Consider the following 15,149-nt stretch of genomic DNA (forward strand, 5'->3'; position numbering starts at 1 on the left):
ACATTTGCTGTACTCGTATTGTCAGGTAAAATCCGATCACGTGAGAGAACTCCATCCTGACTCCTAGATCCTAGGACATCTTTTGAAAAGTCGGGGTTTAAACAGATTTAATACACATTTCAATATTCAGTAAATTTGTTTAAGCCAATTTTTATTTTAATGTTATAAAAATAATGGTACCTAATATAAAAAATAGACTTTAAATTATTATGTCAGAAAAGTAAGACAAAATATTTAAATAATTGAAAACTATATTTTGAATTTAAACTATAAATCAGTTAACACGTTGACTGCAGCAGAAACCTTACGCCAGCACAGAATCATATTGAGAGTGGTTACACTCATACATATTGTACACTAGCAGTTAAGGTTTTAAACATGATTTATAAACATGGTACTCAAACAAGTAACATCCTATTATAAAACAGATGCATTTTAAGTGGGTTTTATCCAGAATGTTATAGAAGGTGTTTTATCTTATATTTTTCTTTCTATAAGTAATTCAAAACCAACATTTCATCTTAAAACCAACAACGTAAAAACTAACTAATCAGCCAGAGTCACAACAGTATCAAAACAAGTTACAAAAGTATCCATTAGCTACAATTCGGTACTTTATTGCTGGTTTACTCAACTAAGACACAGTCCGGATCCAGGATTGTGTATGAATGGACGGGTCGTGAGCGGAAAGAGAGCGTGGCGGTGGTCACGCTGTCCCCGCCGAGTATATTTTGCAATTCTTCGAAGAACGGAGATGGAAAGTACTGCTTGTAATCCTGGAGCTTTCCGAAACATATTAAATTGGTGACACTATTGTACTTTATTAACTCTCGTTATGAATGTAATTGCAAAGAGAAATGGATGTTATAGCGTATATATTAATATTTTTGTTAGGATCTGGCAGCGCCTCATATGGATATACTAGATGTTCCGGCCAAGAGCCACCTCTCATACTAACCATCACTCTCGTCCATCAGTGGCAGTATAAAATAACATAAAATTAATCATGTACATGATTATATTAAACGAAACAACATACTGAAAATATATTGTTTTAAAGAAATGGTGTATATATGAAAATATATACATTTCAGAATAATTTCTGAACACTGATTACATAAAAAGTGAGACGCTTCGAGAGCGCATATCAGTAGTCTTATTACAAGAACTGACAAACACAAATATTGCGAAAGATGATGCGTATTTCAAAATTATCGGCGATTGTTTCATAACCCTTGAGACAGCGTGTGTTTTTTAAACTGTATTCGGTATAAAACTCGACTAACACACTGTTTATGAGTCGTTTATCTTTTTGAGTTAATTAAGACGTCATTATATATGACACATAATTGCATAGCTCATAGAATTTATTAAATAAAAGCACATTTAATAAGACTATATAATCACACTCTCAAATAAAATAATACAACTCATTAGAAGCGTAACAGTTGATTTCATCGAATGGATTTTGTATTATGTTTGCTCTGTTTTGTTATAAATCAAATCGATCTAACAAACATTTTATTTATTTAATATCATGTGTTTACTGGAGATGTGTGCTGTAATATTGTGGTATAAAAAGATGGCTTTGAAAACAAAGAAATAAATTAATATTATTTAAATGGAGATAAGTTTATATGAATAACCGATAGGGTAAATTCTATTGTACCGTCTACGCTATGGGTAGAGCACTGGTGACTGGACTTCTCATTTACCAACTACTTAATCAATATTCTTAGATATTGAGCAGCAGCTAGGAATGAGTAAGTTTCAGTTGGGACCAAATCAGTTCGTCATCATGGATAGGAATCTTACATAACATACTAAAAAAGCAACTCTATGATGATCGGTAGCTTCATAATTACACATATATATATATATATATATATATATATATATATATATATATATATATATTAATACAATAATCCAGAGGTTTTCACAATGTTACAGACTGATACTACGTGAGTTCGCATGCGAAGGGTCCAATCTTTACGTCACTAATTATTATTCTGACCAGAACGACAGAAATACGAGGAAAGAGATTTGACCTTCTCGGAGATTACACTCCATGTATCTTAAAGACATCTTGGGCTGCACGTTTGCCCATGTTTACAGACCCGTCCCATCTTCTGTGTGATAAAAACATCTGAAACCAAATGATGTTAGCGTACGCAATGTATACTGTTTTAAAGCAATAAACATATGACTATTGACTACCTTTGTTGGTTCGCTCTATCACATTCTGTCGATGAAGGTCGTGCGGTCTACTTTCATAACGGCGAGTACATAATGCAAGTATAAGATGAGATTTCTCGGGATGTCTGCCTCCAGTCATAAATAGTACGCACCGTTTATTCATTTATGCAGGAAAGAACATTATTAATATTATTAATAATGTAATAATATCCGTTTGGGATGTTTTGCATTATTAGTTTTGAAAAAAACGGAACAGTTTTTTGAAGAGGTGTGGAAGAAAATAGAAAAAAAGAAGCAGTACAGAGGAAATACCCATGATCAGAATAGAAAAGAGAAGAATACCCTTAGGAAGATGGGAAGAATATAGGTATTATTATACTCATAAATACAGATTATTTGCCGCAGTTTTGTAATATTGTTAGAGATAGAAAAGAACTTTGAATGTGAAAGTTATTCGGTTTTGTAAGACCTTTAATTTGAGGTGGTAAAGCCTCCACTAACCATTTAAAATTTCGGATTTATGGGGAATTTTAATATTTAAAAAGGAACGTTACGGTGGTAGAAAAGTTTAAAAAAATACAGCCATGGTATTATTTGAATAGAGATAATCAAATTTGTATTTGCCAAAATGTTCAGGATGCAAAGACTTTTGAAATGATGTACTACATGACGTGTATTTGCCTTTGAAAGTTTTGAGATTCGAATGTTTTAGGTATCTGGTATAACCTTTATTTCCATATATATATATATATATCCTATGTGTGTGTGCGTGCGCGTGTGTACACACGTACTACATACATATATACACACATATACGAATCATTATAATGAGTGAATATTGTAAAAGTTACACCGATATGGTAAAAAGACTTTGTACGCTTGAGCCCTGTCGTTTAAATTCACTCCCTTAATTATCACATTCCTCTTTTAAAACTAACAAATACACAACATTAATGTAAATCCCAATCCATTAACATTGAATAATTAACATATATTATGGAACTACGAGGCTGCATGTTTTTTACGAAGCCTGCTCTTTTGAGCAAACCAGAAGAAGAAAAAAAAGAAAAAGACTTTGTACGCTAAATAGCGGTACTGTTACACGCAAAAGTAAGGTTATGCTGTACTTGCCAAGGACGCGCAGATTATTGATTTGTCAGCCTTGGCAATTCCTGATGTTCAGTTGCCTCGCGCGTTTACCACCCTAGTGCGCTAAGGATTTCACTGGTCATAATAATAATAATTATTATTATTAAAATTTAGTGTAGGTGACTTAAGTAATTCCTTTTTCGCTTAAAAAGCAGGCGCGCTCGGTGATATTTGATTTAAAGTTATTTGATTTGACAAACAAATTCGGTTAAAAAGAAACATTTAAAACTACATATTTTAGCCTCTGTTTACAAATCTCTGTTGTTTTTTATGTTTGGACGAAAACACATACTGCTTGTATAACAAACCTTGAATAATTTGACATTGTAGGTTTAGTAACACTTTGAATTGACATGCTTAAATTAGAACGACCAAAGACCGTTTATCGTAAGTTGCACCACTGCATGGCATGTGAAGTATTCACTGTAACTTCCTTTAATATTAAAATTGGTGAAATATGTCTTTCGAAGAATATGTTAAAAATTTTGTATTAATGTAAAATCAACCTAAAGGTTATTTAAATTTTCTACATTTAATAGATGGGAACCACAAAGCTATCTCGTTAGAAATATATTATAAAATTATCAAGTATAATAAATTACAAAATAATTTTGTAAACTCAATAAAAGAAACAATAGCTTAATTTAAGGTACTGGTAAGTTTTGTTTCAAATGTAATATGGCAATTTGATGTAAAACAATTAAATTAATTCATTCCTGTTAATCTATTGTAGTTTGTAAAATCATATTTTTTGTAATTTATATGATTCATACTAATTATAACTCGAAATCTTGGTGTCCTGATTTTTTTTTTAACTTAAAAAGGTATAATTAATTATATGGTGCTGTAAATAAAAAAAAATTCAATAGTCCCAGATGTTCCTATGATACATCTGTTGTTTTCATGAAATCAAAATTAATATAAAACACTTTACTAAATATGATCCTATAGCCATATGCACATATTACTTCCAATTGAAAATCAATCACATTAAAAACTGTTTTGTAAAAAACATACTAAGAAAGTTTGGTGTCACAATGTGCCACATTTAGATCAAAATGAAGAACATTCAAAACTGACAGACATTTTCCTTAATTTCAAGGAATGATTATAGATAATAATAGCTAGATATTAAGGAGACACAATATCAAAACTGTATTCAAGCTAGCTGAAATATTAAAAACTGATTGAGACCAATGAAGAACACTGTTCCGCTCAGTCTACACAAACATTTAATATCCAAACAAGTGTGTGAATGAGTGGACACTTTGTGAAACATCAAGATATGGAAAAATTGGCCATAGCAGAGTAAAGTTTCAAAACCAAACATGCAACAGAATTCGACAAAACAAAAGTACTTGCAAAAACTATCCAATGATAATAAGAGAACCTTAGAAATTATCAAGAAGGGTAAGCTTGACCCCTATCAACTTGCTTTTGCAGATAGATGAGTATTATTGGTTGTTTCAGGTTAACATGTTTTGACCAATATATTTCAAAAATGTAATGTGTAAGAAAGGTTTCAATACATTGAATATGAACTATAATATAAGCCATTGGTATTAAAATAATCATATTTTTTACAATTAGCATTTAAACACTCAAGTCTAAGTTTTATAGTGAAACATGTATGGATATGAGACAAATTCCTATTTGTAACGCGATTTTAAACTTCAGCCCCATGTTAAAAGTGGACCTTCAGATGCGCAGTCGGCAGCTAACAAGTGTGCTCTCTGAAGTGACGAACACATAGAAGACGAGGGCAGACTGTAATAATTCTTATTTAGGATAACAAAATACCGAGAACTGGCTCTTAGTTCACTGTCCTTATTAAAAAAAATTATTGTGTAAGAGAAATTTTACAGAAAAACTATCAGTACATTGCTGTTTTTTGTCCCTCCATTCATTTAAATATTTTAAAATAAAAACTCATAGAGTTAGAATTTAGAGACAATTATATTATAAGAAATCAATTTTGGCCCAATAATAAGTTTGTCAATTGAAAAATTACATGTTGATTAATGATGAGCAACCAGTAAGAGAAATATTATAATGGACCTTGTTTATTAGAAGTAAATCTGCTGTAGTGAACAGCTGATTAAAAGTGAAATATTATATTTTGTTAACATGTACAATTAATTGTGTGCTTCTAAAACCAAACCAATTTTACACTTACATTACAATATAACTTTGTGATGTCACATTTAATAATAATAACTATTGTGATTTAAATTTTATGAATATTAAAGAGAGTACATTGAATGGAATTCTGAAAACTGGCAAACAATCAAATATAAACCTATGAAAATGAGAACTATGATTTAGTAATAATGTGTTTAATTTTAATTTAAGATAAAGTGAAACTATACTTAAAGTTGTGAGAAGGTGGTTGTTACATAACATTATGGAAAATGTCAAAAAGTTCTTTATTTACCCTTAAACTTTATTTTTTTTAAACATATTCAAGAAAATTTTAAACACAAATTTATGTTATTAGTTTAACCACCTCTGCCAAAATTACAAATTGGATTGAACATGTTTTAGGGGAGACAACTTCTATATATTTTGTTTCAGAAATATACACTAATATGCAACATTTGGTTAAGACTTTAAATGCTTTAAAAATTGCTTCAGATTAAAAGCTTTATTAGAATACTTAAATGGGAATTGGAAAGTAAATTGTATAGGGTCACAAATGATTTGTATGATGATGAAAGACTGGAATAAAGCCTACATGTAACATACAACAAAACACGTTTAAATATACACACATACTTGTACATTTTTTGTATTTATTAAATTATAGATCTTTTATTAAAATTCCTAGACATTACAAAACAGTCTTACACTAAAAAGTACTTAATTTGATTCAATCGTTTTGAAAGAACTGTATTTAATTGAGGTTAAATGTAAGAAAGGATCCTATTAGTTCCTAATTTGACCTTAATAAATATTTATTTCATTTCATACTTAAGGCCAGTCAAATAGATGGAACAGTGCATTCTTTCTAGTGATTCACTATCCAGTCCAGGTGTGCAGGCTACTATTGACATCACAAATGAACAGAACTGATACTTATAATTAATTCTTACAATTTTCCTATTTTCCAGCTCAAGTGAGGGTTAGTCTACTAGTAGCTGCAGCTGCTCTAGTTGTTTTGCTGGTTTCCTCCACACAAAATTGGTTTTCTTATCTGTTCGATGAGGGAAACACTCAGCAAAATGGAAATGATAGCTTATTTAATGTCTCATTTTCTGAAGGTAAGGTCACATATTACTGGAAAAAAATTAAAAACCAAAATTTTAATTAGTGTAAACTAGAACTTGGATAAAAGTTACATTTCGACTTCTAGTCTTTTACATTATATGATTAATATTAGTAGAATTAGTTCAGGAATTGAGAACTAATTTGTATTGCATAAGTACACAGCCCGGTTTTTATTGAAATTAGTAGAGGAAATTCCCATAACAAAGAATTCAACTGCAAATTTTAATTGGGGTTGAAATGGAAGGGTCTCAAAAAAGTTTAAAATATCAATCAATAATTTTTTCAATTCAAACGTTTTTAGTTTGACACACTTAAAATCAATCAGTAAAATTAGTAAAAGTTAAATCAGCGTCAGCCAATGATATGAAGAATATTTAGAAAAAAATGGTGACTTTTTAGTCTCTTAAGTTTTGTGGGCTCGTAGTGATGTTTGATTATTATTTATGTTTAACAGTTGGTTTTAAATGTGGCAATATGTGTGTGATTAAGATTTTCAACCCTATCAATACACTCTTATTTCGAGCCCAACCAAAACTAGAGTGGCGGGCAATAAATTTCTGTCTTGGGAGAAATTCCTCTACTAATTTCATGAAAAACAAAATAGTGTGCTTATACAATGCAAATTGGCTCTCCGTTCCTAAACTAAATATTCCTTACTCTGTTCCAGGAAAATTGTAAAAACCCAGGACTAACAAGAATGTAGAATGATCACTGTGATCTGCTTGTTAGACATGGTGCTATAATATAAATTTTGCGATAATGGCTTCCCTTAACCCGGGAACGGTCAACCTGTTAGATTTTTTCTAACATAACTAATCGTTGTATTGAACATTTTTTTTATCTGCAGTCGTAGGAGGCGATTGAGGGCCTAGGTATGTGTCCTTTACTATATAAGACGCCTGTTGCACGTGTTTTTCCAAATGACTCATGCAGCCGGAGGGGTGGGGGTAGGATTGGAAGTGGGGCGCGCACGGACACGCAGTCGGAATCTAACGCTCGACCGGATACGTACTGCCTATTGTTAAATTTTTTCTAACGGTGCGACCTTTTATGTCAGTGTATATTTCGTTTTGTGTTGTTGTTTTTGAGTGCTGTTTTTTGTAATTTATTTAATTTAGTTTAGTGCAATGGCTAATAAATCGCATGAAGCCCTTATTTTGGGATGGATTGATGAAGTTGAGGAGAGTGAGCTTGACAACTGCGATTCTATGAATGAAAGTGATGCCCAGACTGAATACTCGGACCATAACACAAATACAGACCAGTCAGATTGTGAAAGTATGTTACGACAAGAAGACACTGTGCAAATGGAAATAGAACATTTCACAAGCTGCAACTGCACCTTTAGCTTCGACATCAAATATTCAATATGTACAAGGTCCTCTGATAAGTCAGCCTATGTATTATGTAGGGAAAGATCCATACACTAAATGGTTGGTTCACAAGCCTACAAACATTCGCAATACCAAAACCACAAAGGAAAAACATAATTATTTCATTACCTGGAGTCAAATCAGTGGCAAAAAACAAAGTGGACTCAATTAGATTGCTGGAAAGTATTTTTTCCAGACGAAATGATTCATCGAATACTAATTAGGACTAACAAAGAACTTCTATCAATGAGTGAGTCCTATTCGCGTGGTCAAAAAAACTGCCCACAAACTGATTTTGAAGAACTTTCAGCTTTTTTTGGTATGTTATACATGTTAGGGGTAAAAAAGGCAAACCATGCTCATACTTTTGAGATGTGGGCTACTGATGGAACGTCACCGGGAGTACTTCCGAGCAGTAATGAGTGAAAGACGTTTTCATACCCTTGTCAGAGGGATAAGATTTTGACGACAAAGATACACGTGATGAGAGACAAAAACTAGACAATTTAGCAGCATTTAGGGAAGTTTTTGAGGAGTTTGTCAGACTATCTATTACAAGTTACTCTCCAGGGGATGAAATGCTGGAAGCCTTTAGGGGCAAGTGCAAATTTAGACAGTATATTGGAAATAAAACCTGATAAATATGGGGTGAAAATTTATGCGTTGGTTGACTCTAGGACATTTTTATACTTTAAATATGGAAGTATACTGTGGAAAACAACCTGTAGGGCCATATGAGTTAGATAACGATGCAGCTAGTGTTGTAAAAAGGTTGATCAAACCAATTGATGGTAGTGGACGGAATCTTACTACCGACAACTACTACACGTCGGTTCCACTTGCTAACGACTTATTTGTGAATCACAGAATTACCACTGTTGGTACAATAAGAAAAAAATAAGCCGCAAAGTTCCTGAAGTCTTCAAAGATGTAAATACAAGACCTGTTTGCAGTAGTGTTTTTCGGATTTAAGACTCCACCAAATCATACTCTTCTTGTCTCATATGTCCCTAAGAGGAGAAAGAAATGTTCTTTTGATCTCTACATTTCACACTGATGATTCAATTGATATAAGCAGCGGTGACCTTTACAAACCAGATGTCATAACGTTTTTATAATCTAACAAAGGGAGGTGTCGATGTTGTCGATCGTATTGAAAAAAGAATATTCTGTAAAGAGAATTAGCAACCGCTGGCCTATGACATTGTTCAATGGATTGCTAAACTTGGGATCAATCAACAGCCAAATAATATTTAAAATCCAATACTGGTAATCTAATTCCCAGAAGGATGTACATAGCAGAGTTGGCAAAAACAACTGGCAACACCTCACCTTCTCAAAAGGTCATCTATTGCAAGCCTTCCATCTTCATTGAAACAGTCAATCAAAACAGTCACCGGCCAGGATCCTCCAAGACGAGAGGTACCTCAAGGTGTGTTTTCTAGCATTTCCAAATATAAAACAAAATACTATTTTCATTTATATTGCTATATTTGTGTACTATAGTACCCAATAGAAATATAGAAATGTATTATAAAATTTATAAAATATAATGTTTCTAGGAACTAGCAAGTTTATATAAAAAATTAAAAATATTTTATATAAAATTACTAAATTAACAGGGTAAACAATTTTAATATAGTTTGTTTTTAGCAGGAAACCAAATGGAGAAAATACGATGTGGCTATTGTCCGAAGAGGAAAAATAGATTCACACAGCACAAATGTGAGGGCTGTCAAAACACCACTTTGTAAAGAGCACACAGCCTTCACAGACTAACTTGTATAAAATTGTAATGATGCAAACATTGCTTAAAACTTGTCTCAATGCAAAAGTAAAAATTCTGTTTGTATTGATATTGTACACTAAAAATTAAACACTTTAAAAAGTTGATCTTTTATTTATACTGTCCAATATTTTTAGTTGTAATTACACACTTTGGTTTGGATAAAATACAGATTTTATTAAAATATTAGGACCTTCAGAGAATATTCCAATAACTAATTAATTGATACTTGGTATAAGAATACGTTTGAAAAGCTGTAAAACAAAAGGTGTCAGATGTTAGATTTTTTCTACACGCGCGACCATCTACGTAAAATATCTAGGGTGACTTCTCCCGGGTTAAAAGTGGCATGCAACTTATGACTATTTGATAGATTACTCTTATTCAAATTGAATTTAAGGATGAGTCCTAATCCGATGGTTGGCCCTAAATTGAAGCTTAGGACTGAAGAGAGTACTGGTTATTTGTTCTTTATATTTAATTTATATATGTATGGTTCTTATGTTTAATTTATGACTAATATATTTAACGAATGATATGCAAAGACCATTTTAATTTGTAAACAATAACTTAAAAAATGTGTAGATGAATTACATTTATTGTGTTAATTAAATTTTAATGGTAAATTTTTCTGAACCAGGCATAAGTTTTAGTTGAGATGCATATCCCCCATATCCGAGACTCTATGACTCATGGGTCAAGAAATAAACATACCCCCTTCTTTCAATAACCTTTATACAGGTGGAGCCGATGTTGTGTCCGCTGATTTTCTGCATAGTATGATCATCTTTGGCTGACAGAGGGTGCCACCCATCACCACTATGACTTAGAAGCCAGTACAATGTGTGTAATATCAAAATAATAGTTTAAAAATTGTTTATGTTATTATTTTTTATTGTAACATGCTACGGATTATAATTTTGTGGTTAAGTGTTAAGAAATTGTTCACTAAACTACATATCATTGAGAGATGCAAACTTTATTATCTAAATATAAAAATCAAAATTTGTTATTAATCGGCTATTTTATAAGTTTAATAAGATTATGAATGTTTGTTATTGTTATATGTTATAAAAGAAAACCAGAAGTTTTGAGAACTGGTAGATACCAGTAGAGTATATACTCTATTCTTCAGGTGTCAAATCTTAAAACAAAGTTAAGCATATAAAAGTGTAAAAATCAAAACATGTTAAAAAAACACCTAATACAAAATGATCGCAAATGTTCATAATCTGTTATCTTTTCATAAAACTCGATTATGCCAATATGTATGTGTTTTGACTTATGAAATCTAATATTTGAACAATTAATATTTTGATACTTTAAACCAGTGGTATCCAAACTATACGTGCCCGCAAACTTGATGAGAGAGTTACAATTGGTCGTTGGCTAATCAGCAAATATTAATTTTTCTTCAATTGAGAAGAGTTAATTGCTTTTAGTACTATGAGGAAGGAATTCAAACCAGCTAGGCTACTCCGTTAGGTACAGTTTTTCTTTTAAATAATATTTCTTTTATAAGTTATTATATTACTAAACTAATAAAGTATGCTTTATTAAATATTGCCTAAGGCTAGATGCTTAACCTAGCAACATAATACCTAACACCTAACATAGCTTTATGTTGTTACTCTCACAATCCAGTTTGGCTTTCTGTGCTGTTGTTGTTGGTGATGACTAAACACTGCTTCTGTGGTTTTCAGAGTGTAGTTTGTTTGTTTTGTAGCACTTAATTCAGTCTGTCCAAAAGGAGGAAAGATGATATTGGGTGCCATGTGTTTCTTGATAAGTGGAGTGTTGACACTTTGTGGTTGAAAACTTATACTTGATACTTGATACTTTTGTTTCCGCAGGAAGTTGGCCCATTTTAGGGCTTCTGCAGGTCCAAAACTGCCCTGTATAGGAGGGACAGTGTTTAGGGTAGGGTGGGGTGTTCCAGACCTTTACAATGATAAAAAAATTGTTCCATGCTATAGAAGGATTGATCTATTAGGAAATTTTTTAGCTCACTCTTGAATTTTTTGTTACAATTGATTGTTCTTATTATTAGTGGTAAAACTTGATAAATTTTTAGTCCAGAGAAATTTGGTTTTTTTTCAAAAAGAGTAAGCCTATGTTGCATTGAGAAATTGTTCTTAAATCTAGTATTGTAATTATGACTATTGTTTATAAATCCTAAGTTTTGAGATTTTATGTACCAGGCACATTCATAAATATATAGACATGGAACTGTTAATATTTTTAGGTTTTTGAAGTGATCACTACAATGTGAGCGGGGAGGCAGGCCCAACATGGCTCTGATGGCCTTTTTTTGCCAAGTAAAAATTCGTTTGAGATTTGAGGCTGAGCCCCCCCACAGGATGATTGAGTAAGAGATGTGAGACTCGAACAAATAGTGGTATACAGATTTTTCCAATTGGTTGTTTTTGAGTTTTGCAAGGTTTCGAAGGACAAAAACGCCTTTGGCTAATTTACTTTCAATTTTGACCAACTGTTCATTCCAGTCTAACCCATCATCCAATATCACCCCCAGCAGTTCTGCTGATTTTGTGACATCCATCTCCCTGTCACCTATGCACAAGCTAGGAGTCCAGGAATTTTTTGAATTTTTCTTTTGTTTTGTTTGGATGCAAATGCATTTTGTTTTTTCTTGATTGAGTTTGAGGTGGTTTGTTTCAAAACATTGGGCTAGATTGTTTGCTTTGATGAAGGATTCTAATTCCAGGACTCCACAATCTCTGTGCCTGGTAACTAGGGTAGTGTCATCAGCGAACATGTAAAGATTTTCCACTGGAATCTTACTGGTTATGTTGTTTACATAAACCAGGAAAAGCAAAGGGCCCAGGATTGAACCTTGTGGCACGCTTATTTTCCTCCAGGTAGAGAGTCAGCTGGTCACAGATTACCCTCTCAATGATTTTGGATACTGCCGGAAGGAGCGACATTGGACGATAGTTGCAGACATCGGACTCATCACCCTTCTTTTTGAAAAGAGGCCTCACCTTGGCCACCTTGCAGGCATCCGGGAAGGTGCAGCTGTTTATGGAGGCATTCACCAACTCCACAAGGGGTTTAGTCAGTTCCTTTTGACAGAATTTAATAGCCTTCATACATAGACCATCCACTCCGGCCGATGTTTTCGGTTTGAGGTTTGAAAAAAGTTTTTTTAGTATTCTATCATCTATGGGCCTGAAAGATTCTAGTTTTGTGTTAGGGTCTATGTTTGGACCGTCATTGTCATCAGAGCAATAGTTTAAATTTTCATTTATTTGGTCTGCAATGTTTATGAAGTAATTGTTAAAAAATTCTCCGATCTGCTTTGGGTGATTTATTTTTTTGTTTCCATTTATTATTTCAATATTTGTTATCTTATCAGTGCTCTTTCCTCTAAAATTATTTACAACATTCCATTTACAAAATTATTTAAAACAAAAACACTGCTTTGTGTCTTATTTACAGAGGTAGGATCAAGCTACACCATGTGTCACATAACAGGCTTCACCGAGGTTGCATGCAAAATTCAAGTATATAGCTCATTTAACTCTCGAGATGTCCCGCAGACAGACAGACAACAGTAGAAAAAATAAATATTTATATTTCCCCCACAGACAAAATAGAAGTTTTGTAAGCCTTCTGAGTTTTAGGCTTTAATGACGCTCAGCTAAATTCTATGGTTTGACATTCACCATCATAAAACTCGTTATTGTCCATGTAGAAATCAAGTTTTATGCAAAATTTAAAGTCTACAGATATATCTCGATATATCTTGCCACATGATACATCACATTGTTTTGCTATGTTTCATAACAGAGTGCTTCAGTAATAAATGTTTCAGTGAGGTAGGGATGGTACTACAACGCAATAGTGCGCTGACGTCTAATCTTGTCACTGATTATTAATATTGAATTTCCACTTTACCTCTTTTCTTCTTACTCTGTGAATAAAACATGTTAAGATCTCACATACTGATACAGTTTGTTTACAAATTTACTTGTTCTGATATTTTCTCATCGCCATGATGGGTACCCAAAAGACCAATACAAATATAATCGCTATAGCTCAGGCAAATTCTATGAAGTGACATGCACCATCATCAAACTCAGTGTTGCCTATATGGAAATGAAGCTTCGTGCAAAATCTCAATTATTTCAAGTATTTGTTAGTTTGTTTTCCAGATATTGTGCAAACGAATAGACAGACAGACAGAAATGGATTTTTTCCAGCATCTACTGTGATAGGCTTCACTAACACTCAGCCAATAAAGAAAAAATATTCTTTTTGAAATAGTGTATCATTCATACAAGTTATCAAACAAATAATATTGTAATATTAAACATGCTCAAATTATACTGGTGGTTATTATTATTATGCTGGTCAGTCCTGAGCAGAAAAAGTGAATTCTTTGAAAAAAATCAATGCAATATCAAAGTGTCATTTTATTAAGAGTAAACAACGGAAAAACGATGCTGTTTGGACAAGTTTAAAAATATGTTACACATTATTTAAGTCTGACCTGACTTTTTCTGACTGTGGGTTTGTAAAAATACTCAATGAAAAGTTCGTTGAAGAGTTATGCCCCAAAAACTAGCCAGCTTTTTTTCATTTCCTCAGCTTTTTTCAAATATACATATTATAAATACATATTGTATTTTGGATTTTTTTAACACGTTTCTATAGTTGGAGAGAGACGCCAAGTCCAAGATTTTATTGAAGTCTCAGAGATTCTACCAAACTGTGGAATTAAGGAACAATGCCCAGAGGACTCATTCCCAGTACACATCTACACAGGTCAGGATAAAGATGATCAACCCAAGTTGTGTATTCATGGCAAGTAGTAAGTGCTTGTTTATTAATACTAACCTAGATTTCATTAATGTTGATTACTACAAATATTATGTATATACTGCATATACTATTTCAAAATTATTAAACTTTTAAAATAAAATCACTCATTAGCTTTTAATAAGCTACAATGTACTGTCTGAAAGTAATTATAATTCACCTCTCTTTCTTGTAGAAAAAAAATCTCTATGTTTTCTTAACTGTATTTAAAACTTATCCTAAATTTCTACTACCTAAAAGGTTTATAATTTTACAAAAACAATTATTATTTTTAATTTTATTTAATATTCATTTCTACAATTTAACCATATTCTCTGTATCAACCCCCAGAGAAATAATACAAACATTTCTCTTTCATTTTGAACCCATTCTATTTACTTTGGATAGAGATTCAACGATAATTTTCTCTTGTTTAACCGGTTGAGGTGTACTGACAACTATAACCGTTGACCTACCACGGGTCAACTAGAATAAGCAGATTTATCATTAGTGGACTGTAGAGTGTTAAGAACACTTTTTAGTTGTATTTAATC

The 15,149-nt window shown here is 32.4% G+C and overlaps 1 protein-coding gene across 1 annotated transcript in view; it reads left to right on the top strand.

Annotated features, from left to right (window-relative positions):
- Positions 1-3,301: 3,301 nt before the first annotated feature.
- The window catches only part of LOC124369043 (protein O-linked-mannose beta-1,2-N-acetylglucosaminyltransferase 1-like), a 50,170-nt gene continuing 38,322 nt past the window's right edge, over positions 3,302-15,149 (top strand). Inside the window, 4 exon segments of the mRNA XM_046826728.1 lie at positions 3,302-3,426; positions 4,401-4,758; positions 6,459-6,608; positions 14,452-14,608. Of these exon segments, the coding sequence (XP_046682684.1) occupies positions 4,677-4,758; positions 6,459-6,608; positions 14,452-14,608 (389 nt within the window). The 5' untranslated portion in view covers positions 3,302-3,426; positions 4,401-4,676.

Source organism: Homalodisca vitripennis, chromosome X, assembly GCF_021130785.1.
Source record: "Homalodisca vitripennis isolate AUS2020 chromosome X, UT_GWSS_2.1, whole genome shotgun sequence".
Classification (NCBI taxonomy): Eukaryota; Metazoa; Arthropoda; class Insecta; order Hemiptera; family Cicadellidae; genus Homalodisca; species Homalodisca vitripennis.